This window comes from Cervus canadensis, chromosome 2, assembly GCF_019320065.1.
Source record: "Cervus canadensis isolate Bull #8, Minnesota chromosome 2, ASM1932006v1, whole genome shotgun sequence".
NCBI lineage: Eukaryota > Metazoa > Chordata > Mammalia > Artiodactyla > Cervidae > Cervus > Cervus canadensis.
This window is the reverse complement of record NC_057387.1, coordinates 104,921,149-104,948,135: the sequence shown is the minus strand read 5'-3', so window position 1 is coordinate 104,948,135 and position 26,987 is coordinate 104,921,149. Positions and strand designations below refer to the sequence as shown.

At 36.9% G+C, this 26,987-nt stretch overlaps 1 protein-coding gene across 5 annotated transcripts in view; it reads left to right on the top strand.

Moving 5' to 3' along the window:
• ZMYM4 (zinc finger MYM-type containing 4) overlaps nucleotides 1-26,987 on the top strand; it is a 154,345-nt gene that overhangs the window by 28,406 nt on the left and 98,952 nt on the right. For all 5 annotated transcript variants that reach the window (XM_043461946.1, XM_043461947.1, XM_043461945.1 and 2 more), the window contains exon 2: nucleotides 13,095-13,140. In XM_043461946.1, coding sequence (XP_043317881.1) covers nucleotides 13,095-13,140 — 46 coding nt within the window. The remainder of the gene's footprint in view (nucleotides 1-13,094; nucleotides 13,141-26,987) is intronic.

Here is a 26,987-nt window from a genome sequence, read left to right as displayed (position 1 = left end):
AATGAGTCTGTTAATTAACTTGGTCTGGAAACCGGGCACATATCCTTAACTTCCACTCTGATGACTTAAGTCAGTTTTTGGCCACCAGATTTAGACATTTTCCTGGTAGATAGATTACACTGCCCATGTATTTCATTCCTGGAGTCATTGTGATCAGTTAGCCACTGCCAGATTCCTGCGGGCCAAAGCATTCTGATTACTGGTACATCCCGGCTGCCCTTGGGCTTAAGTGCTGCCACTTGGCCTTTGCTGCATGGGGCCCTGTTATCCTCAGTGAAATCGGAGCCCATCTCAGTGGGCTTTCTTCCATACCTGGCGTCCAAAAGAGAACCGCCACACAGCTTCTCAGGGTGCTGTGCTCCTGTCACTAGTGTAGTGTCCTCTGGGCCTTCTCAGAGAAGGTAGTTGGATAATAGGTGTGCAGGATGCAGAGGATAAATGCATTCTGATGTTCCTGTCTCCCTGAGCCTTTGGATTTCCTCTCCTGCATAATACCAGTGGAACTTTGATATCTCAGTCTCTTTAAACTTTATTACATCTTCATTGTTGGTGTAGTTTTGATTTGCATTTCCCTAAGAGAAGCCAATGGCACCCCACTCCAGTACTCTTGCCTGGGAAATCCCATGGACGGAGGAGCCTGGTAGGCTGTAGTCTATGGGGTCGCGAAGAGTCGGACACGACTGAGCGACTTCACTTTCACTTTTCACTTTCATGCACTGGAGGAGGAAATGGCAACCCACACCAGTATTCTTGCCTGGAGAATCCCAGGGACGGGAGCCTGGTGGGCTGCCGTCTGTGGGGTCGCACAGAGTTGGACACGACTGACGTGACTCAGCAGCAGCAATGATTATCAGCTGTTGCTGAGTATCAGTTTAAACCAACAACTGAGCCAGTAAAGCCACCTCCAGCTGCACAGCCAGCACATTGCATTCTGAATCTGTAGTCATCTCACTCATCTTAATGAATTATACAGCCTCCTTGGTCTAAAACCCTTAGCATATATTTTCACACGCAGTCCCAGGTGTTTGCCTTTATATGTTAGCAAAGTTTTGCCATTTTGGACGTGTAATTTCTTCCCTTTTGGGTCATAGTATGTATCTGTTTTACTACAACCAACTCGTGAGTCTAGTGACAACAGGGTTGGTTGTGGTTGATCTTGAAGAGAATGAACATCTTCTCGCAAGTCATTTGTGTCACATAAGGATGTCACAGATGAATTCAAGAAAAGGAAGGCTGTTCTTACATACAGGATGGTAAGTTATTTCTACTGGAGGTTTGAAATTGTCTTTTTCATTCTGGTTCACCCACATGTTCCCATTCCAAGTTTAAGGATCCATTCTTTCCTAGTCATTGCCCTTACTTTCACATTAGAATTGGTTCGACTGTGAATTTATGTGATGATTGTAGTTCAGCTATTTGCCCAGTTACACTTTGGATTTTATTTTTAGCAATACCAACCTAGGAAAGTGAAAGTGAAAGTTGCTCAGTCGTGTCTGACTCTTTGGGACCCCATGGACCATACAGTCCATGGAATTCTCCAGGCCAGAGTACTGGGGTGGGTAACCTTTCCCTTCTCCAGGGGATCTTCCCCACCCAGATACTGAACCCAGGTCTCTCACATTGCAAGCAGATTGTTTACCGTATGAGCCATCAGGGAAGCCCTTCAATCTATGGTTATAAGAATTGAGACTTTTTAAAAAAAATACTATCATGAAAGTGCTCAGTTTCTCAGACTGTGATTTGATTTGAGAGTTAATGGACCTGAACTTGTTATTCTGTAACTGCTGAAGAGCGCTTGGAGAACCCATCTCATGTCTGTTCCATGAGGTGGCTGTAGCTCACCATTACGGCCTTACTGCAGCACCTCTAGTGGCACTGTGTGCCAGGGGTTACCAGCCTCCTAGCTCCTCTTTGAGCCTTACGCTTAAACCCAGAGACACAATCAAGCCAATCTCCGGATCTCGTCTTTGAGTCTGTCTACTGGGAACACTGCCATTACCTGCCCTGTATTAGTCAGAGATCAGAAACCAAAAAGTAAGTTGAATAGGAAAAGTTTAGTGTAAAGAATTATTAACCAGTAGCAGAGAATTAACTCTTAAGGGCAAAAGAGAATATTAAAGTTTACAGACTAGCAGGTAAAAGGAGCAGCCACTAGCTGTAGGACTGAGGCAAAGTAGCAGTGATGGAAAAATTTGGAAGATGCCTGTCTCCCACCTTCAGGGCTGAGATTCAGATTTTGGAGAGGGTGTGTGCCACTAGATGTTGAAGAAGTTCTAGATGCTGAAGAAGTTCTAGGTGCTGCAGATTTTTGCTGGCAAGGAGGAAACCTTCCTTGGGTGCTGACAAAAGTCCCAAGGAAACCCCTTGCTGAACCTGATAGGGAGCTGCCTGGAGTGTTGGCACGATTCCCTGGGAAACCTGCTCAGTGGAGTGCTGCCGGAACTTGCTTGGTGTGCCACCCTCTAGGGAGCTGACCAAATCTGATAGGAAACTACCTGCGGGGGTGTGTGTGTGTCTGAGTAGGAAACTGCCAGTGGAGTTGTGTGTGTGTCACTGAGACTGGTGGGGAGTTGGCACCTGGGGAGAGGGCCATAGACCACTGGCCTCCACTGGAGCAAGCAGATTAGAGCACAGTGTAATGAGAAGAGGACCCCTTCTTTCCAGAGTATTCTTTTGGTGCCATCTGTTGTCAAAAGTTAACACTGCCAGATGACAAAGGAGAAGTGTTTATAGATGCCAAAAACAAGGCAGAGAAAATCAGATTTGAAGTTGAAAGACAGTATGTATATAGTTGGTAATTCTTGTGCTCTTCATTCCTTTGAAAGTGAAAGTGAAGTCGCTCAGTCGTGTCCAACTCTTTGTGACCCCATGGACTGTAACCTACCAGGCGCCTCCACCCATGGGATTTTCCAGGCAAGAATATTGGAGTGGGTTGCCATTTCCTTCTCCAGGGGGTCTTCCTGACCCAGGGATTGAACCTGGGTCTCCCACAGGTAGACTCTTTACCATCTGAGCCACCAGGGAAGCCCTCATTCCTTTGGGGTTACCTTGATTTCCATGTGGTATAATTTTTCTTTTTTCTGAAAGGTGAAAGTTAAAGCCACTCAGCCGTGTCCGACTCTTTGCAAACACATGGACTATCCAGTCCAAGGAATTCTCCAGGCCAGAATACTGGAGTGGGTAGCCTTTGCCTTCTCCAGGGGGTCTTGCCAATCCAGAGATCGAACCCAGGTCTCCTGCATTGCAAGTGGATTCTCTAGCAGCTGAGCCTCCAGGTTTCCCCAAGAATACTGTAGTGGGTAGCCTATCCCTTTTCCAGTGGATCTTTTGGACCCAGGAATTGAACCAGGGTCTCCTGCATTGCTGGCGAATTCTTTACTAGCTGAACTACCAGGAAAGCCTTCTTTATGTAGGACATACTACCTTTAATTTGATATTCTTGTTGTGCTGGTCTAGTGGAGATGAATTCTTCAGCTTTTGTATATCTGAAAAGCTGTGTTTTGCCTTAAAAAATAGTGGCAAAATATACATAAAATGTACCATCTTAACGTATTTTTAAGTGTACAGGTCAGCAGTGTTAAATACATTTAAAATGTTGTACAACCATTATCCATCTTCATAGCTCTTTTCATCTTGTAAAACTGAAACTATATCCATTAAACTGATTTTCTTCTCTCCTAACCCCAACCCTTGGCAACTATCATTCTACTTTCTGTCTCTATTTATTTTACTTAGTATAATGTGTAAGGTTTCATACATGTTGTTACTATGTGTCAAAATTTCCTTTCTTTTAATGGGTGAGTAATACTCCATTATATGTAAGCACCATATTTTGCCTATTCATCTGTCTGTGGTTACTTGGGTTGCTCTCATACTTTAGCCTTTGTAATGTTATTATGAACGTGGGTATACAAGTAACTCTTTAAGTCCTTGCTTTCAGTTCTTTTGAATATATACTCAGAAGTGGAATTGCTGGATTACTTGGTAATTCTATTTTTATTTTTTGAGGCACCAATATAGTGTTTTTCATAGAAGTTATACCATTTTTACATTCCCACAATTTCAATTTCTCCACATCCTTGACAACATCTGTCTTCTGTTTTTTTGATAAGAAAGAAAGTGAAGTCGCTCAGTCGTATCCGACTCTTTGCAAGCCCATGGACTGTAGTCTGCCAGGCTCCTCCATCCATGGAATTTTCCAGGCAAGAATACTGGAGTGGTTTGCGATTTCCTTCCTAATGAGCTTGAGGTCATATCTCATTGTAGTTTTGATTTGCATTTTCAAAGAATTAGAGGTATTGAGTATCTTTTCTCATGCTTATTGGCCATCTATATATTTTCTTGGGAGAAATGTCTGTTCAAGTCCTTTGCCCTGTTTTTTTAAATCAAATTTAATTTTTGGTGACACCACACAGCATGTGGGATCTTAGTTCCCCAACCAGGAACTGAACCCACACCCCTTGCAGTTGAAGCATGGAGTCTTAACCACTGGACTGCTAGGGAAGTCCCCTTTTTGAATTGGGGTGGTTTTCTTGCAGGTTTTAGGTGTTTTCTATATATTCTCAGTATTCTTTATCAAATAGGAGATTTGTAAATATAGTTGACCTTTGAACAACATGAGGGTCAGGGGCACCAGCCCTCCATGCAGTTGAACACCCACATGGAATTTATAGTTGGCCCTCTGTATCTGTGGTTTTTCCATATCTGTGTAGTACTGTAGTATGTACTGTTGAAAAAAATGGAGGTATAAGTGGACCCACACGAATCATATCTTGATACATCATGTGCCTGAAAACACAAAAGAATTTAAAAAGTTTCATTAATGTCTTAAATTATGTAGAAAAAGTGACTTGAGTTATAAACCAAAGTTACAGTAATTCTAACTTTTATAATTGCCCATACATTTACCTTTATTAAGATCTTTTATTTTTTCATATGGCTGTGAATTACTATATTATTTTTTAAAATTATTTTAAAAATGTGTTTATTTTTAATTGGAGGATAATTGCTTTACAATATTGTGTTAGTTTCTGCCATATATCAACATGAATCACCCACAGGTTATGTATGTCTCCTCCCTCATGAATCTCCCTCCCACCCCATTCCCACCCCTCTGAGTTATCACACAAAGCATCAGATTTGAGCTCCCCGCTTCATAAAGTGGATCTCTGCTGACTGTCTGACTTTACGTGTGGTAATGCGTATGTCAGTGCAGCTCTCTTAGTTTGTCCCACCCTCTCCTTTCCTGCTGTGTCCGCAAGTCTGTTCTCTGTGTCTGCATCTCCATTGCTGCCCTACAGGTAGGTTCATCACCACTGTCTTTCCAGACTCCATATGTGTTCATTCATCTGTAATATTTGTCTTTCTCTTTCTGACTGACTTCACTCTGTATAATATGCTGTAGGTTCATCCATCTTGTTAGAACTGAGTCAGATGTGTTCCTTTTTATGGCTGAGTAATATTCCATTGTGTACATGTACCACAACTTCTTCATCCATTCATCTGATGATGGACATCTAGGTTGCTTCCATGTCCTAGCAATTGTAAATAATGCTGCGATGAACATTGAGGTGCATGAGTTTTTTTCAGTTATGGTTTTCTCAAAGTCTATGCCCAGTATGTGAATTACTTTCTGTTGCCCTTTCATTTCATTGTGCTGAACTTCCTTCAGTAGTATGAACTTCCTCAGGCTTTATTTATTTGGTAATGTCTTAATTTCTCCTTGAAGGAGAGTTTTACCGAATATAAGATTCTTGGTTATCTGCTTGTTCTTTTAACATTTTGAATATATTGGCCTGCTGGCTTACAGTCTTTCTAATGACTTCAGTTCAGTTCTTTCACTCAGTCGTATCCGACTCTTTGCGACCCCTTGGACTGCAGCATGCCAGGCCTCCCTGTCCATCACCAACTCCCGGAGTTTACTCAAACTCATTTCCATTGAGTCAGTGATGCCATTCAACCCTACTTATATACTTGTTGAGGATACCTTGTGTGTGATAAGTCAGTTGTATCTTGCTGCTTTCAATATTTTCTCTGTATCTTTGGCTGTTCAAAGTGTCTTTATGTGGATCTCTTTGAGTTTGTCTTTACATGGTGTTTGTAGAGCTGCTTGGACATTTATGTTCATGTTTTTCACCAAATTTGGGGAAGTTTTCAATTACTAATTTTTCAGATATTCTGTCTGCCCCATTTCACTCTTTTCTTCTGGGATTCCCACAACGCAAATGTTGGTACACTGGTTTGTGTCCTGTAGGTACCTTACTGTGTTTATTTTTCTTCTGTCAGTTTTCTTTCTTTTCCTCAGACTTGATAGTTTCCATTGTTCTGCCTTCAATTTGAAGCTTGATGTTTCTTTCTTTTGCTTGCCTAAATCTGCCTTTGAATCCATATAGTGAATTCATTTTAGATATTGAACTTTTTGTCTCTAGAATTTCTTTTTGGTTTCTTTATGTATTTTCTCTTTATTGATATTTCTGTTTTGCCTATATAGCATTTTATTGGTTTTCTTCATATTTCCATATCAGTTTTTCTTGCTAAGTGTTGACCACTCATCAGGTTTGTGAACCATTGACTCAAGTCATTTAAAAAATTCTGAAATCAGACAGTTGATAGAAATGATAATCACAGATAGTTAATAACTATATGGAAAGATTCTTCAAAAATGAAAATGAAAACAATTGAATGTAAATAAAACAGCAAAATACAAACTTAAATGAGATAACATCTTTTGCCTACCAAATGGAGGATGATGAATAAAATTTTATGCCAAGAAGTGGAAGAGTTCTATAATACTGTATTTGGAAAGAATATCTGATCACAGAACTCTTTTTTTCCTTTGGGCCTCTTGCAGGTTTTGTATAACAAATATTGAGAGATGCAAAGTTACAGTATTCAGTTAATAAAAAAGATACTGAGATGAGATACAACACAATATGCTAGGGCCTGTAGGTATCCCAAGATGAAAAAGATTTATCTAGAAAGTGACACTGACACAGGTATGTTAACTCTGCCACAGGTAACTGTAAGTGAAATATAAATCTAGTGCTACAGAGGAGTCAAGACTTCTAAATGGTTTATCAGAAAAGGCCTTATCAAAGAGCTTTATTTTAAATAAATATTGTAGAGTATTCCCTGGCAGTCTAGTGATTAGGACTCTGGGCTTCCACTAATGGTGACTTGGATTCCCCCCTGATTGGGGAAGTAAGATCCTGAAAGCTGAGTGGCACCCCTTCCCCACTTCCCCCCAAAAAAAGGTAAACATTGGAATTTTATCAGATAGAAGTCATTCCCAGTTGGAAGACAATAGTATGAGAATGGTATGATGAAAACTTTAGTGAGGAATGATAAATAACCTTACTCCATAACCAGAGTAATTGTTTTCAGAACTTAGATTTCCTTCCCACCATCTTCTTCAGTGTTTTTGCTTAGGATAAAGTCCAGTGTCTAAACATGACTAATACTTAGGGTGACAAGCTGAGACAGTTTTGAGAGTGAAAGGGAGCACATTAATGGTTACATGAGGATGGTAGGCATAAGCTGAGATGCTTTGGGCTAACTGGAAATGTGGTCCTTTCCATAAAGAATGTCCATTGTTTGGCCCATGATTTGTCATCAGCTTTGTCTTACAGTGCTGACTTGCTTTAGTCCCAGAATTCTTACCCAACTAGTCTTTTTGTTGTTTGAATCTCTATGCTTTCTCCTGCTAAGAAGCTTTACATTTGCTGTTCTTTCCTTTAACCTTTTCTCCTATCTTTTCATTTAATTCTTAGTTATCCTTTAGAAATTAAATTATGGAACAGTTTCTGTTTCTTTCTTGACCTCCTCTATAGGTTAGCTAATCATGGAGAGTTAAGATTTATTTAAAACTGAAGATGTGTTAGAAATAGAAATGATAGTTCTTAATGATCAGTTGAAGGGGGTGGTGGTTTTAGTAGGTAAGTCATGTCTGACTCTTGGCGACCCCGTGGACTGTAGCCCACCAGGCTCCTCTGTTCATGGAATTTTTCAGGCAAGAATACTGGAGTGGGTTACCATTTCCTTCTCCAGGTGATCTTCCCGTCTCAGAAATCAAACCTACATCTCCTGCATTGTAGGCAGATTCTTTACGACTGAGCCACCAAGGAAGCCCACTTGAAAGGCGGAAAATATCTTGAGAGTTCTTTGAATTCTGGGGTGTTGGGGCTCCTACTGAAATGAAAAAAAGGAATTAGTGGTGAAAAGAGTAAATTTTAGAGAAGAAGACAGTGAAGGACATTTGACAGTTTTCAGTCTCTACTTAATCATTGAAAAATTCTGTTTCAACTTTCTGAAAATAGAGCTTTTGGTTTAGTTTTCACAGCATAAGTTTACCACATAAACTCTTAAATTGTTGCAGCTATTAAAACCTGTTTGAGAAAAGTGTTTATGGTGTTAGGCATTTTAGCAGTTATGTCTAGAGAATTTGCAAAGTTGTTTGGTGGACTTCCTCATAGCTCAGTTGGTAAAGAATCCGCATGCAGTGCAGGAGTCTGCTTGCAATTCAGGAGACCTGGGTTCAATCCCTGAGTTGGGAATATCCCCTGAAGGAAGGCAGTGGCAACCCACTCCTATGGTATTCTTGCCTGGAGAATCCCATGAGCAGAGGAGTCTGGTTGGCTACAGTCCATGGGGTTGCAAAGAGTAGGATATGACTGAGCAATTACACACACATGGTGGATAAAGAGAAAATTAACATTTTAAAATAAAAATTATTGGTCCAGGATTCAATAAATTTCTGTGATTTTTTTTTCCCCATACCACACTGTGTGCAGATTTAGTTCCCCAACCAGGGATGGAATCTGGTTCCCTTGCAGTGCAAATGCAGTGTCCTAACCACTGGACTGCCAGGGAATTCCCTCTGTGATTTTTTTAAATGTTTTAATTTTTTCCCGCAGGTGGTTGTGGGTGGTATTTATCAATTCACAGTATATTGGGATTTTTAGCCTCCTCTAGGGTTAGGGACGGAGAAGGCAATGGCACCCCACTCCAGTACTCTTGCCTGGAAAATCCCATGGACGGAGGAGCCTGGTAGGCTGCAGTCCATGGGGTCGCGAAGAGTCGGACATAACTGAGCTACTTCACTTTCACTTTTCACTTCCATGTATTGGAGAAGGAAACGGCAACTCACTCCAGTGTTCTTGCCTGGAGAATTCTATGGTCAGAGGAGCCTGGTAGGCTACAGACTATGGGATCACACAGAGTTGGACACGACTCAACGACTAACACTTTCACTGCATATTTATGACTTACTAATATGCTAAATGCTTTTCATTTAATCATGTTAACAATTCTGGGAAGTGTAGGTATCACTATATCTTTATTTTATGGGTAAAGAAATTTGAAAGTAAAAATCCCTTAAAGTTGTAGCATTTATTTTATAAGTTTAAATATGCAACAGTTACATGTCTTAAAAGGGGTAGAACCCATAAGACTGTTTTGGTAAGTAAAAGTGAACTGGTATTTTTTTGTCTTAAGTTAATATCCATATTCATTTGTTTATTTTTTTAATTTTAGGTTTTGTGGTATTGAGAAAATCCTTGCCTATACAGAATAGTTATTGCAGATTCTTAAAATCAGCTTGGCTTTTAAGTCCAGTTAAATCTTTTATAAAATGTGAGGATTGAGTAATACATTATTCAAAGCTAAATTGCAGTTTATATCTAATTCTTATTTGTAAATATACAGGTTAGGCAAGAAGCACCCAAACACATTTAGCAAAACCACCATATTGTAGCCAAGCTAAGTCTTACTTGTACATTTGTTTGTCACCCCAATGTTAGATTTTAGTCCAAGCAGGTGTTCTGCAGTTCTGATGTAGTCCATAATTGAGAGGTGTTAGTGTTACCTGGCTTGTGCAGTGTTAAGTGAGTAGTCACCAGCAGATTTGAATTGAAACAAAAGATCAAAAAGGCAAACAACCCAATCAAAAAATGAGCAGAAGATCTAAATTAGACATTTCTCTGAAGAAGACATATGGATAGCCAAGAAAGACATGAAAAGATGCTCAACATCACTATTATGGGTTTGTAAAAAATTTATTTAGTTTGTTTATTTATTTACTTGGAGGATAATTGCTTTACAATACTGTGTTGGTTTCTGCCATATATCAGCATGAATCAGCCATAGGTATACGGACGTTCCTTCCCTTTGGAACCTCCCTCCTACATCCCACCCCATCTCACCCTGCTAGGTTGTCACAGAGCACCAGGTTGAGCTCCCTGCATCATACAGATCTGTTTTACATATGATAATATATTTGTTTCAATGCTGTTCTCTCAATTTATCCCGCCTTCTTCCCCTGCTGTGTCCACAAGTCTTTTCTCTCCGTCTGCTTCTCTATTACTGCCCTGAGGATAGGTTCATTAGTACCATTTTTCTGTTGTTGTTTAGTAGGTAAGTTTTGTCTGACTCTTCTGTGACCCCACGGACTAGCCCACCAGGCTCCTTTGTCCATTGGATTTTCTAGGCAAGAATACTAGAGTGGGTTGCCATTTCCTTCTCTAGGGGACCATTTTTGTAGGTTCCATATGTATGTGTTAATACACGATACTTGTTTTTCTCTTTTTGACTTACTTCACTCTGTATGACAAACTCTTAAGTTCATCCACCTCACTAGAACTGACACAAATGCATTCCTTTTTATGGCTGAGTAATATTCTATGGTATATACCATCACTGCATATTAGAGAAATGTAAATCAAAGTTATAGTGAAGCGTTACCTCACACCAGTCAGAATGACATCATGAAAAAGTCTACAAACAATAAATGCCAGAGAGGGGATGGAGAAAAGGGAATTCTTCTACACTGTTGGTGGGAATGTTCTCCATTTCACTGTGGTAAATCAACTATACTCCAAGGTAAAATAAAATTCTGTAAATATGAAAAAAACAACAAAATCAAAGTGAGTCAAAAGTAAATTCTCCCTTAATTGATGCTCTACCGTAGTAAGAAGTTCAAATACATAGAGAGGCTAACATTAAAAGGAGATAACCACATAACACTGGAAATTGTACTTGAGGGGCTTCAATGTATTAAAAATATTATTTATTTAATGGATTTGAATATATATTTTCAAAATTTCTCTTTAAAAAATACTGGCATATGCCCACATACCATTTCTCTAGTTATTCTTGTTTCAGTTGTGCCTTTTGGTTTTTAATACGCAAGACTTGATGGAAATAGTTTTCTTATTGTGTTTTTAGAACAGCTTAATAGAGATGTAGTTCATATGCCGTGCAATTCACCCATTTAAAGCACATAATTCAATAGTTGTATTTTCACAGTTGTGCAACCATATCAATTTTAGATCATTTTCATCACCAGAAAAAGAAAAAGGCAGTATTGTCCAAAAAATGCATTTTCTTCAGACACTCAAACCCCTTTCAGTGTAGACCAGTGCTTTCATTCTTTGGCTTGCAGAGTCATGTCTCCTATTTTCCTTTTATTCACATAGCTCATTGAGTGGAATGGTAGGTAGAGTGGCCTTTACTGTTTCCTTCCTTTTTTAGTGTTTATATAGTTGAATTCAATTATGTTAAATGTGTTTAATGAATCATCTGCAAGATAATTTTTAAATTTTCCTTTTGTTTTCTTTTTGAAATTTTGAAATTTCACCACGACGTACCTTCCCGCCCCCTCTCCCTCTTTCACTTTGTTATTTGGTATACCCATTCAATCTCAATATCCATTTATTTAGTTGAGGGAAATTTTCTTCTATTATTTCACCTGTTTATTGTTTTCTTCCTTGGATTTGCCTATGAGATTTCTTTTACACCTAATTGCTTAATCTTTCATGTTTTCATATAAAATATCTCCCAGCTCTGACTTTTTGTTTTTGTTTTTTGGAAGTTGATTGAGAACTCTGTCAAAAGCTTACCCAGCAAAATTTTTATTTTCTTGTTTCCTAATATTTTCACATATCACCTTTTCATGGCCTTCTGGGTTTAGTTTTTTGTATCCGTAGTTTCTCACACATCTCAGATAGCACTTAAAAGTAGAAATTTCTTTTCTGTAAATTGTTTCCTTCCGGAGTGGTTATTCTTTAATTCACCTTGAACCTTCTCTTTCACATAGTTAATTTCTTTCAGAAACCTGGGATCCTTGGTTGTCTTTTTTGTTCAGTGAATCTTAGATATTATTGATTACTATAGCTAGCCTGTTGTGTTTCGTTTGTAGTTATATAGGTAGCAAGGTAGTTCTTTTTCCCTGAAGTTTTCCCTTTGAATGGGGAGACTCACTCTGTAGTTCAGTGGGTTTATCATGAAGCAGAGTTGCTTCTCTTCTTGCCTCATAGATGAATAGTAGATAGGGAAGCAGGAGGTTGGAATGCTCACACTTGCCAAAATGAGGAGACCTTTAAAGACAAGAAGTGGAACATCTTAGTCGTGTCTTTATCAGTTTCTGAGTGGAGTTGCCTCTGCTTTACATTTCCCCTCCTCTGTGTCTGTTTTAAAGGTCTGAAATTACTTCATACTTGGCTCTGTTTCTGTCTTGGGCCCTAACACACTCAAAAAGGAACCATTCCTGTAATTTGGCTAACTTGCATTTAAAGAGCAGCAGATTTCTGGCTTTCGCCTGATAGTAAATCCTATTGATGCGATTGTTCTGTTCAGTTTTGATTAGAAGTTTAACATAGTTCTAATAATAAGTGTTGTTAGTAAGTTCTCAGCAAATGTTGGCTGTGTTTTATTATTACACATGTGTGATCTTTTGTGTTACGTGATAGAAAAGTGATTTTTGAAAAATAAGTAGCTTTTCTGAATCACTTTGTTGTATACCTGAAATAGTGTAGATCAACTATACTTCAGTTTTTAAAAAACATTAAAAAACAGCTTTTTTAATAGGGAGAATATGTATATATTTCTTAATTTTTGGTTTGGAGGTTTTGGCCTGAGAACCCTTTTATCCATACTAAATTTTTGTTTTAGAGTACTCTATTTGGTAGTGTTTTGTTTATATTGTTATGAATTTGTATACTTTGGTTGAAGATTACAGCTCTTAAGGGCGGAAGAAAGGATACGAAAAAGTATGAATGAAGAATGATAATAATGTTACTTTTCTTTTTTTGCTTTTTCAGTTTGAGCAGAAAACTGGTGCAGTTTTTGATGAAATTGTAGAGAACTGTAAGTACCATTCTAAAAAAAAAACAACCCCCAAATAGTGGTGTCTTAGAGAAGGCATTTATCTGTAACAGTGACTAGTTAGGGCTAATTAATATGATGGTCCAATTTGATTTGGTTTAGATCTTATCACACCCTCTTAGTATTTTAGTAAAGGTAATCTGACTTGTAAGAATCTTATCCTTTTTTTTTTTTTTTTTTAAGAATCTTATTCTTTTCTTTAAATATTCTCCTAGTTACTACTATTGAAATATAGCCATGGTTTGTGTATATGTGGATCATATTGAATTTATCACTCAAACTTTGTTTACAGGGTCTCTTAATTCTCTCTTCGTATTTTTTCCACTGTTACATGATTTTCTTAAAAGAAACTTTGTTTCTTAGATTATAAAAGTAATACATTCAATTCTATAATACAAAAATGAATAAAGCAGAAAATAAAAACCTTTATCTTTACCATTCTCCAAAGAGAATCTGTTTTGAAAGTGTAATATATATCTTTCCAGACTTTTTTCTATGAATGTAGCTATATATCCTTATGGGATGGGTGGGAAGAATGTACTGTTCTTGCGTTTTTCATACAACTGCCTGGACATCTTCTGTTAGTGTATATGGACCCATTTTATCCTTTTGAGTGTGTACTCAGTAGTTTATTGTCTCACTGTACTATAAGTTAACCAGATTCCTCTTTTACATGTGTGTATATTATTTTCAACTTTTTACGGTTACAGTGTTAAGTATGCATTTCTATACACATTTTTGTCTACTTATTGAAGCGTTTTTATAGAATAAATTCCAAGAATAGAGTTTTTTCTTCCAATTTTACTGAGATATAATTAACATGTTTTGACTCATGTACGTCATTAAATGATTATCACAGTAAGTTTAGTGAATCTAAGAATAGAATTGATGAATCATCAAAGGATGTTCGTGCACTTGTTTATGATGGATAAATTTCATCACCTGCAATTCCTAAGGCAAGGGAAATGTGCTTCTTTTTTGTTTTATTTTCTGTTTGCCTTCACTAAAGGGATCTGTTAGTACCTTCCTTCTCTTTGGAGTTAGTTTGTTAATATTTTTTGAGTGATAACAGTTCTTTAGACTACATATTGAAAAGTAACTAGCGCTCCTGATCTTCAGTGGATTTAGTTATTAAATGTCCTTTTTGTTGCATGCAAGTTTCAAAAATAGACTTTTGCTCGCTTATCTCAAGGAAAAAGATGTAGAAGTATACTGGGGTATTTCACAGAAATCAGGGAGGAGATAAAAGAACACATTTCCTCCAGGGAACTCAGTGAAACGTGATCATGGGCCTGCTGTCTCTAGGACGGCCAAAAAGCAGTTATGCTCCAGTGACTTTTAGTCTTTTTGTTTATCCATTTTAGATTTTACATTCCTACTAAAAAGGTTATAATTAGTCCAGCTGGTTTGCCTTTGAACCAGTCTTCTGTGGTTGGGGGAACAGGGTCAAAAAGTAAAACATGCTGTTAGAAGGTATCCCTTAGCCATTACGTCTCACTTTCAGCAAGTAATTTTTGATTTCGTGCTTCTGGATATGCCTTTACTCAAGTCTGTGTACCAGAAATAGTAATTAATAATAATTAATCAAATAGCTTTCTAATGATGCTTTTGTTTGGATACTTTTTTTGTGAAAGATGTTGCAGCAACAACAATCTTAAAGCAGAAATCTTAAGGCAGTAATAAGCATGCTGCTATATGTGGGTCTTTACACACAACATTTGGAATTTATGTTTCTGGTGCAGGTGCTCTTTTTTGCTCCAGCCCTGCAAACATTTTTAGGCTAGGGGTTTGCAAGCAGGGGATTTTAAACCAAATGTTGAATGCAAATGGTGTGGTAAAGATTACTGTTTATCTCCCTCTTTCTGGTAGTTTATAATTAAGGGGCTGTTGAAGGCAGAGAAGTAACTAGCTTGGAAGAGGAGGCTAGCCTGCCTCCATTATGGAGCTCAGGAACTCAGACCTCTACATATAGAGAGAAGGGCAGACTGCTACATAAATGGTATTCAGGAAGTTTCTGATTCCAAAGATGGTCATTTGAGGCCTACCATTTTGTCTTGATGTTGATGTCCAGAAAAATAGGAGATTCACTGTTTCTCAGGCAAGTGCCTCAAAATGTCTTGTATAATACCAGACTTAACTGTGTGTTCATTGCCCAAGACCACTAGGATATGGAACTTCAAATATTTGTTTTATAAATCAAGTTCAGCCTTTCTAGGGTGCAACCTTTTGGCAAAGTATAGTGTCTGCTAATGTCACCCCATCAGTGAGGACTTTGGGAAATTTGGTTTAAACATGAAAAAAGTTAAATTGGCATTCCACATATATAGTGTTTTCAATGAAAGAGATTTAAAAGAAGAAAAACTTCAATATTTTATGCAAATCAGAAGAGAAAGTAGGGTTGTCCACCTTCTAGTTTGTCATTTGTCTGGAGAGTTGTGCTGTCATTTTTTTAAGGTAACATGTTGATAGTGGAAATGACTGATGTATAACTCCTGTTCCTTTAACCATTGCTTCACATTATTTATGTGCAGTTGGAAAGAAATTAAAAAATAATTTTTATTGACATAAAGTTTATTTGCAATGTTAATTTCTGCTATACAGCAAAGTGATTGCATTATACTTGTATATACATTTTCTTAATATTCATTTCCATTTATAGGATATTGACTATAGTTCCCTGTGTTATATAGTAGGACCTTGTTGTTGAGAGATTTTTAAAAAATGCTTTTAGATAACTGCTTCTTTAAAACAAGGGCATTCATTAATTAAATGGCTCTAGGGTAACTACCAGGGAAGAATCCACCTGCCAGTGCAGTCTCAGTCCCTGCCTGGGTTGCGAGGATCTCCTGGAAAAGGAAATGGCCACCCACTCCAGTATTCTTGCCTGGGAAATCCTATGGACAAAGGAACCTGATGGGCTATAGTCCATGGGGTTGCAAAAGTCAGACTAAACTTGGCAACTAAACGATAACAAGAAAGATAACCACTTGGTTATTTACCAGTGGTTAATTTTCTTACTGATAGAATAAGTTCATTGACTGTAACAAACTTGACAACTTCACAGGAAAATAAGAGCATTGCTGAATTTTCATGTGCAGTCTTTGGATTAAAAAACTTCATATTGTTTTGATCACTTGCAGTATACCAGTTTATTTGTGAAAAACTTTACATGTATTACTTTTTGAAAATCTTGATCATTATATCACTGGTAGATTAGATTCAACCATGTGTTGATATAACAGAAACACAATAGAAACTTATTTTCCATATGAAAGAAGCCTGGATGAAAAAATGCTCTGGTTATCAGGAATACAGGGTGTTCCAGTTTTATGGCTTTCTTAGCATATGGCTTCCATTCTCTGATGTTCTGAGATGCCTGCTGTATCTTCAGCTTGTGATGGGTTAGGGAGGAAGGCAAAAAGGCATACTTCTTAATGGAATCAGCCTCTTAAGGAACTTTCCTAGAAACTGTACATATATCCATTGGTTTCCACTTCATTAGCCATCCTGATTTTGAAGAAAACTAGGATTGTCCTTTAGCTGTGCCTGTTGGTGCCAACAGTAAAGTTAAGGATCTCTTAATGAAGAGAAAGGGAGTTGTTACTAAGTATGTAATTTCTGCCATAACAACCCTCTGGATGAAGATATTACAACTGTTTCTATGTTACTAAGGAGGAAACTAAGGCTTAGAGACATCATTTAAAGTTGTACAACCAGGATTTGAATGCAGGTTTATCTTAACTCCCAAGCTGCTTTAAGCTCCTCTTAAGTCTCTTGTTACCTATTTCTGAACTGCCCCCTAGTTCACTGGAATCACAGGTTTTGAATAGTAATTGTTATTTGGTAGAAATAAAGGAATATTTTGTAAAGTAATATAGAGACATTTTAATGAGTGTTAACCATGACAGGTTTTTGGGGCTGCCTATCAGCAGTAAAGAATCCACTTGCAGTTCAGGTGACACAGGAGACATGGGTTCAATCCCTGGGGTGGGAAGATCCCCTGGAGGAGGGCATGGCAACCCACGCCAGTGTTCTTGTCTGGAGAATCCCATGAACAAAGGATCCTGGCAGGCTACAGTCCATAGAGTTGCAGAATCAGGCACAACTGAAGTGACTCTGAGCACACAGGAGTGTCAGTGTCGGTTTGTGTTTGAGTTATAAAACGTCTGTCGTATCAGTGTAGCTCAGTTTTTTTTTTTTTTTTTTTTTAGCTCAGTTTTTAAAAGAACTAATAAGTTGAGTAGTTTTTGTTTTTAAACCTCAGAGCGACATAAAAATTTCTGTTTATATGGCCTATTGCTGAGTATTGTTTTTGTCCTTCCAGCATTTGAAGGAATATCTTTATGAAATGGTTGAAATCAAAACCTAGAGTTGTCCTTAAAGATATAAACATGGGTATAAAACTGAGATGACTTTAACTTAAAACACCTCACCATTCTTAATAATTTTCTAGTTTATTAAATAGAAACATAGATTCTTTTTGAATTAAGCATTGTATTAAGTTTTTGAACAAATGTAATGGACTAAACTAATTTTTGCTTTATTTCTGTGTTACTAAAAGGAATATGTATTTGAAAACAAGTTACACTTTTATTTCAAGATTGTTATCTTTAAAACTGAGTGGTGACAGGAAAACTTTGAGACTGAAAGGAAGACATGAGTTGTATATGAGTTTTAGTTTATGTTGATAACTAGTATAAAAGATTGGTAGAGTTGAAAGTATAAGATAAATGTTTAAATATAAGATGATTCAAATACAGGGTTCTCATCCATTTTCCAATGAAAAGATCACACTTAAGTTTTTAATATCTACAGTGTATGTTGTCTTAGACATATAGATGAAAATCAGATGTCTGTTGATCATGTTAATTTAACTACTTGTTAATTTAAATATATACATCTTTAAACTTCATGTTAAGTAATATTAATTTAGAAAATACTCCTTTTCTCACAATTATTTTGTGAAAGAATTTTAAGTACCTAACATGCATGTTTTAGAAATTTGACTTTGTTATCTCTAGTGTCACTTCTTCAATCAGTTACCAGTTTTCTAGAGCCTGCTGTCTAAATTATTTGAGATAAAACATAGTTTGAATCTGCATTCTTCTTACTGATAATGTTCTGCCTAACAGATCACCGTAAACTTAGTGGTTTAAAATGACAATTTTATTATGCTTGTCGATCTGTGGCTCAGATATTCAGAAACGATACGTGTGAGATGTCTTGTTTTTGTTCCGCAATGTCTTGGTTCTTGGCTAGGAAGATTTGAAAACTCAGTAGGGAGGATCTGGAAGTGTGTTGTGTATCACGGTTATCTGTTCATCTGTTGATGAACATCTGATTTGCTTCTGTGTCTTAGCTATTGTGAATAGTGCTGCTATGAACATTGGTGTGCATATATCTTTTCAAATGAGTGTGTCATCTTTCCTGGATATGTGTCCAGGAATGGGATTGCTGGATCATATAGTAACTTTGTAGTTTTTTAAGAAAACTTCAGACTGTTTTCTGTAGTGACTGTCTCAGTTTACATTCCCACTAACAGTGTAAGAGGCTTCCTTTTCCTCCACGCTCTCTCCAGCATTTATTATTTGTGAACTTGTTGACGATGGCCATTCTGACCAGTGTGAGGTGATACCTCATTATAGTTTTGATTTGCATTTTTCTGGTAATTAGCTATGCAGAACATCTCTTCATGTGCCTGTTGGCCATCTGATATGTCTTTAGAGAAATGTCTATTTAGGTCTCATTCCCATTTTTTGGAGTGCATTGTTTTTTTGATACTGAGTTGTATGATGTGTTTGCTTATTTTGGAAATTAAGCCTTTGCCAGTCACGTTGTTAGCAAATATTTTCTTCCATTCTGTAGGTAGGTTGTCTTTTTTTTTTTTTAATGGTTTTCCTTTGCTGTCCAAAAGCTTTTAAGTTTGGTTGCTGCTGCTGCTGCTGCTAAGTCACTTCAGTCATGTCCGACTCTGTGCGACCCTATAGACGGCAGCCCACCAGGCTCCCCTGTCCCTGGGATTCTCCAGGCAAGAACACTGAAGTGGGTTGCCATTTCCTTCTCCAATGCATGAAAGTGAAGTCACTCAGCCGTGTCCAACTCTTCGTGACCCCACGGACTGCAGCCTACCAGGTTCCTCCGTTCATGGGATTTTCCAGGCAAGAGTACTGGAGTGGTTTGCCATTGCCTTCTCCATTTAAGTTTGGTTAGGTTCCATTTAGTTTTGCTTTTACTTCTTTTACCTTGAGAGACTGATCTAAGAAAATTTTATGTCTGAGAATGGTTTGCTTATGTTCTCCTCTAGGAATTTAAGGTGTCATGTCTTATATTTATAAGTTTTTAAGTCATTTTGAGATTATTTTGATGTCTGGTGTTAGGGAGTGGTCTAACTTCAGTGATTTATATGACACTGTCCAACTTGCCCAACACCACTTACTGGAAAGACTGTCTTTTCTCCTTTGTATATTCTTGCCTCCTTTGTTGAAGATTAATTGACTGTAGGAATGTGGGCACATTTCTGGCCTCTCTGCTTCGGTCTGTTGATCCATACATCTGTTTTTGTGCTAGTACCTTCATGTTTTGATTACTGTAGGTTTGCAATATTGTCTGAAGTCTGGGATGTTATTCCTCTACCTTTGTTCTTTTTCCTCTGAACAACTTTGGCAATTCCCGGTCTTGTGATTCTGTGTAAATTTTAGGATCTTTTGTGAAAAATGTCATGGATAATTTGATAGGGATTGCATTAAATCAATAGATCATGGTGTATAGTATGGCCATTTTAGCAATATTAATTCTTCAAATCTGATATCAATGTTTTAGAGTTTTCAGCATATGTCTTTTACCTCCTTGGTTAGGTTTATTCTTATTTTTTTTTTTTTAAACAATTTTAAATGAGATTATTTTTAAACTTTCTGTTTGTGATTTCATTGTTAGTGTAAAGAAATGCAACAGATTTCTGTATATTGAACTGTGTCCTATTATCCTGCTGAATTCATTTATTCTAATTGTTTTTGTGTGGAATCTTTAGGGTTTTTTTATATAGACTATTGTATCATCCGCATACAGTGACAGTTTTACTTCTTCCCTTCCAATTTGGATATGTTTTCTTGTTCTTGTCTGATGGCTGTGGCTAGGATTTCCAATACTATGTTGAAGAGAAGTGATGAGGGTGGACATGCTTGTACTGGTCCAGAATTTAGCAGTAAGGCTTTTAGACTTTCACTGTGGGATGTTTCGTTGACTGTGGTTTTGTCATAAATAGCTTTCATTATGTTGAAATATGTTCCCTCTGCACCTGTTTTTGTGAGTTTCTATTATGAATGGGTGTTGAATTTTATCTAATGCTTTTTTGCATCTATTGGCTTTTGTCTTTTCTTTTGTTGATGTGGGATATCACATTGATTTGCATATGTTGAACTGTCCTGTCCCTGGCATGAATTCAACTTGCTCACGTTGTATGATCCTTCTTATATATTATTGAATTCTGTTTGCTAATATTTTGTTAAGATTTTTGTACTGTATTCATCATAGATACTGGCCTGTAATTTTCTTCTTTTGTATTGTTTTTGTTTGGTTTTGGTATTCGGGTGTAGGTGGCTTCATAGAATGACTGTGAGAGTATTCCCTCCTCTTCAGTCTTTTGAAAGAGTTGGAGAAATATAGGTGTGAGTTCTTTGTATGTTTGGTAGAATTCCCCAGTGAAGCCATACGGTCCTGGACTTCTGTTTGCAAGGAGTTGTTTTTTTTTTTTCAATTACAAATTCTATTGCACTTCTAGAGATTGGTCTGTTCAAATAATCTATTTCTTACTCAGTTTTGGCAGGCTGTATCTTTCTAGAAACTTGTGTTTTTTTTCTAGGTTGTCATATACCTATTCATAGTAATTGCTTAGGATTTTTTGAGTTTCTTCTACATCATTTGTTATTGTCCCTCTTTGACTTCTTATTTTGATAATTTGGGTCAGCTCTCTTTTCTTTTCCTTGAGACTGGTCAGAGATTTGTCAATTTTGTTTATCCTTTCCAAATATCAGCTCTTGGTTTTATTGTTTTTTTTTTCCTGTCTTTTAAAAAGTCTCTTATTTATTCCTCTCTGATTTTTATTATCTCCTTCTTTCTGTTGATACTAGGTTTTGTTTGTTCTTCTTTTTCTAACTCTTTTAGGTTGTAGGTTAGGTTGTTTATTTGAGATTTCTCTTTTTTGAAGAAGTCCTATATTGCTATGAACTTCCCTGTTAGATCTGCTTTTGGTGCATCCTGGAGATTTTGTATGGCTGTGTTTTTATTTTGTTTTGTGTTTGGCGGTGCTCTGTGGCATGCCCCTGCAGTAGAAGCGTGGAATCCTAACCACTGTATCACCAGGGAAGCTCCATATGTGGTTGTGTTTTCATTGTCATTTATCTTGAGGTATTTTTTGATTTCTTCATTGAGGTCGTTGTTGACTCATTATTTTTTAGTAGCATGTTGTTTTGTCTCCAAGTAATTTCTTTTGCACCCTGTGATTGATTTCTAATTTCATGCCTTTGTGGTCAGAGAAGATGCTTGAAATAATTCCTGTTCTCTTAAATTTGTTGAGGCTTGTTTTGTGCCCTAAAATGTCATCTATTCTAGAGTGTTTCATGACCTATATGTGTTCTGGTTTTTTTGGATGTAATGTCCTACAGATATGAATTAAGTCTAACTGTCCTATTATATCATTTAGAGTTTCTGTTGGCTTATTGGTTTTCAGTTTGAAAAATCTATCCATTGATGTCACTGGGGTTTTAAAGTCTCTACTATTGTTATGTTCCCATCAATTTCTCTTTTTATGTCTGTTAGCACAATATTTTATGTGTTTAGGGTGCTCCTATATTAAGTGATCCTTTTGTCATTATATAGTATCCTTCTTTGTCTACCTTTATGACGTTTGTTTGAAAATCATTTTTTTCTGAATGTTGCTATCACTTTCTTGTCATTTCCATTTACATGAAATACCTTTTCCATCCCCTCACTTTCAATCTGTTCATGTCTTTTGCCCTAAAGTGGGTCTCTTGTAGGCAGTATAACTGTCCGTTCTTGTTTTATTATCCAGTCAGCCATTATGTGTCTTTTGATTGCAGCTTTTACTCCATTGACATTTATAATTGTTATTGATAAATATGTATTTATTGCCATTTTTCCTTGCCTGTCTATATAGTTGTTAACCACATTTTCATTATTGATCAGTATATTGTTTGGTTTTGCTTATTTATGAATTTTGTATTATTTTTGAATCATTCTATATGTTCCACTTTGTTTTTTCATTATAGTTGGTATCTGTCTGTATTCATTGTTTAGCTCTCACGCATTCATCAGTGATGTATAGTAATTCATTATTAATGCTCACCCTAATAATTTCTGTTTATTTATTTTTAATTGTGGTAAAAAACACAATGCAGAATTTACCATCTTAATAATTTTTAAGTGTACAGTTTTGTAATATTAAGTACATTCACATTTTTGTGCAGCAAATCTCTGGAACTATTTTGTCTTGCAAAACTGAAATTTCTATACCCACTGAACAAAAATACCCTCTCCTCTTAAGGTTTATATGTGTTGTAACATGTATTAGGGTTTCCTTCCTTTTTAAGAATGAGTAATATACTGTTGTATGGATAATACTACATTTTGTTTATTTGTTTACCTATTGATGGGCATTTGGGTTGCTTCTGCCTCTTGGTCTATGTGAGTAATGCTGCAAATACCAGCTTTTGATATGCTTGTTGGCCATTTGTCTTCTGGCAGAAATGTGTTTTTCAAGTCCTTTGACCATTTTTGAATTTTAATTCTTACTGTTGATTTATGAGTTCTTTAGGTATTCTGGATATTATTCCTTATCAGATGTATAATTTGCAAATACTTTCTTCCATTCCATGTGTTGCCCTTTTACTCTGTTGATAGTTTCTTTGGATGTGCAGAAGTTTTAAAAATTGTTTGTCCCATTTGTTTATTTTTGCTTTTGTTGCCTGTGCTTTTGGTGTCACATACAAAAATTTATTGCCTAATCCAGTGTCATGGAGGTTTTTCCCTGTGTTTTCTTTTAGGAGTTACATACTTTTAGATCTTCTGGTAAAATATATCACAAATTCAATATCTACTTTACCATTTATAGACTTTTTGATGTTTCTAGTTTTTCCATTGCTGATCTTTCCTCTATGAACATCCTTGTATGTCTTCTGATTCATATAAGAAAGTATCATGTATGGAATTCATGTAAAATCTATGATGGTGAGTCTCTGTCAAGAAACAAGTTTAGAATCTTTTGGTTTAGGTCAGGAATTGGCTAACTTTTTCTCTAAAAGACCAGATAATAAATATTTTAGACATTATGCCATCTCTGTTGCAGCCTATTCAACTCTGTCTTTTCAGCATGAAAGCAGCCATAGACAGTACATGAAGAGATTCGTGTTTGTTTCCAGTGAAACTTTATTGACACTGAATTTTGAATTTAGCATTATATGTGTCTTTTTTGTTTTTTAACTGTTTAAAAATGTGAAAATCATTCTTAGCTCGTGGGTTATGTAGATAGGACACAGGTGGCTTTTGGATTTAGCATGCAGACATAATTTACATACCCCTGGTCTAGAGTGTATATGGAAGATGATTGCTCAGGCCTTGGATATGTACATTCTCAACTTACTAGAACTGCAGAATTTACTGTTTTCGTTTTTTATATTTCTGCCATTGTTTAGAGTTTTGGTCACTGTGCATCTGGACAACACTTATTACTAGCATTAAATATTTTGTAATTATACTAGGTATAGCATGGAATTCATTTTTTAAATATTTATATTTAACTGATTAATATTTTAGTTGAATATTTTTTCATGTTTTTGGCTGTTTCTGGTTCCTCTACTGCAAAATCTGTTGCCCACTGTTGCATTGCTGACCTTTTCTTAACTGCATTGTAGGAGTTCTCTAAATATCCTAAAGAAGAAACTTGTCAGTTATAAATATGAAAAATAAATTTTCCTAACTCATGACTTGACCTAATAAGTCTTTGCATAAGCAGAAATTAATTTTAATGTATCTGAATGATAATAAATAGAGTCTTTTCCTTTATGACTTGATTTTTAAAAAATTTTTATTTAGGTAAACCTTTTCTAGGCTGACATCAGAAAGCTATTTCATGTTGTTTCCTAAAATGTTCATTGGTTTTACCTTTAACACATAGCTCTTTGAATTCTCTTAGAGTTAACTGTTTTAACTGTTTCGTGGTTTGGGTTAGGGAACTAGTTAATTTCTTGCCATAATAGTAACAAATTATCTCATTATCAATCATCAAATACTGTTTTCTTCACACAGTTACTTGAAAAACTATTCTGTAGTGTATATCTGTTGCGGTCCTTTAATGGACCGGAACCTGGTGGTCTGCAGTCGACGATAAGAAAGTGAAAGAGAGAAAGAAGCTGATACTCCCTGGTTTATGCAGAGAACCAATAAGACCCTAGAACAGGGCTTGTACCGATCACGAAGGCACAGGGCGCCCTCTCGAGGGGGTGTTGAAAGCCCGGGCAGGAGCATGAGCTCGGCGGGTTTCTACGCTTCAGAGATTTAGCTGGAGGGGGAGGGAGAGAGAAAGACAGACAGACATGGGGACCCAAGCTCTGATGGAGCAAAGGTGCTTTAATGATCTTTCTGTGAATATATATAGGCTGTTGTACAAGGAATTTCTTTCGACAGTGATAAAGATCAGAAAACCAAAGGTACAGCAGCCGTTACAAGGGAACAAGGGATTAACAATGGTCATAGGGTCAGGAGACAATCCATATCTCAAGAAAGAGGACTAAGACTAAGCAATTTTGTTGTAAGGAGAATGTTTACTGAAGGAGATTCGTGCATGTCTCATCCTATGACCTCAGTCCTGGGAGCGGCGTGCTGTTCCACTTGTTTCTGTTGCCAGAAACTGATAAGGAACAGAGAATTTATGAGAAACAGCATGTAGGAATCCTCCCGTTGAACTTTCCCTGACAGTTCCCCCTTATTTATTTATTATATTTGTAAAAAGGGTCCTGACCATTTGAGTTTATTCAGTTTTAGCAATTTTTGTATAAAATCAATGATAAATAACAAATATAATTGTCAAGACAGTCACCAAAGTTACAGTTCCAGATCCTATGCTTTGAGTAATGTTCTAAAACCATCCGCGTGGGTTTAGCCCAGATAATTGATCAGCTAGTTGTTTAGCTAACGTTTTCAAATTAGTGGAAGAGGGCAGATTTTTAGAAAAGGTTTCAAAGATTTCTTTTTGTAATATTTGTACATTCAGAGAGGCATTATCATGTATGTTTTGTAAATGAAATTTGATTTGTTCCCAGTTGTAGGCACTATGAATTGAATTGATCAGGAGTAACACAAAATTGAGTAGAATTCCAATCATATTTCAGTACCACCTGTTTTTGTACATTTGTTAATTGATCTCCAACCCATTTGATGGCTGTTTTTAGTTCCTGTATTTCATCTTGAACATCCTCATGTATCTGAGCCTGAGTGGCCCACATAGTATGAGCATCTTTAGTCTAATTTTGGATAGAATTATGTGTTTGAATTGAGGTTTGTAAAGTAATGCCAGTGATGGCAACAGTGGTGCAAATAGCTATTAATCCCAAAATGCCAAGAATCAGCCATCCAATGAATCATTTAGATCGCCAGAGCAGTTTAGTAAGCAACCGGGAAGCAAGTCCAGCCATGGGACCTTCTTCCCAGGGCTGCTGGAGATTTATTGGTAACCACAGACTATGTCAAGATCGAAGAATCAAAGGGAATTCATTTCTTTTTTAAAATTTTATTTATTTATTTATTTATTTTTCCATTTATTTTTATTAGTTGGAGGCTAATTACTTTACAATATTGTAGTGGTTTTTGCCATACATTGACATGAATCAGCCATGGATTTACATGTGTTCCCCATCCCGATTCCCCCTCCCACCTCCCTCCCCATCCCATCCCTCTGGGTCTTCCCAGTGCACCAGCCCTGAGCACTTGTCTCATGCATCCAACCTGGGCTGGTGATCTGTTTCACCCTTGATAGTATACTTGTTTCAATGCTGTTCTCTCTGAACATCCCACCCTCACCTTCTCCCACAGAGTCTAAAAGTCTGTTCTGTACATCTGTGTCTCTTTTTCTGTTTTGCATATAGGGTTATCGTTACCATCTTTTTAAATTCATGTATATGGGATTCATTTCTTAAGGACACAGAAGAGTTAAGACAAGTGTATAATTTGCAATTTATACAAGTTATAGAACTTAAAGTCTTATTGAATTGTAACCTCCCTATAGCTAAAACAAAAGGAAGGGGAACACAAGCTTCTATGAAATATGATTGATTATAACTAAAGAAATAGTTACTATGACTACGATTGGTCCCTGTGAAATGTCCAGTCTAAGTGTGCTTGCAGCAAGTTTCCAGATGTCCCATTGTTTAGGCCCAGTCTGTTTCTCAAGGACAATTCGAGGACGAGGGGGGGCCATTCCACCGTCAAGGCACCCAAGAAGTCCTTTGTCATGCTAATGCTCCATTGTAGTGTTAGTAACCGTCTCATAGTCACATATAGTGCTGTTAATATCATCTGAGCAGTTAGATAACCATATACCATGGGGTCTCCAATCAACAATGGTGTAACTGCCCATAAACATTATTTCCCTGATTTAGCTTGACATTTATCTCAATAAATAGGAGTATATTTAAAGTCTTTTTAAGTAAACCCCTTACATTCTAACTTTTGTCCTTTTCCTAGAGTTCTGGTTAGTATTGACATGGCTTTCATAAAAGGACAGGGTTAAGTTCCTTTTTGGAGGCAGGACGAAAGCCCAT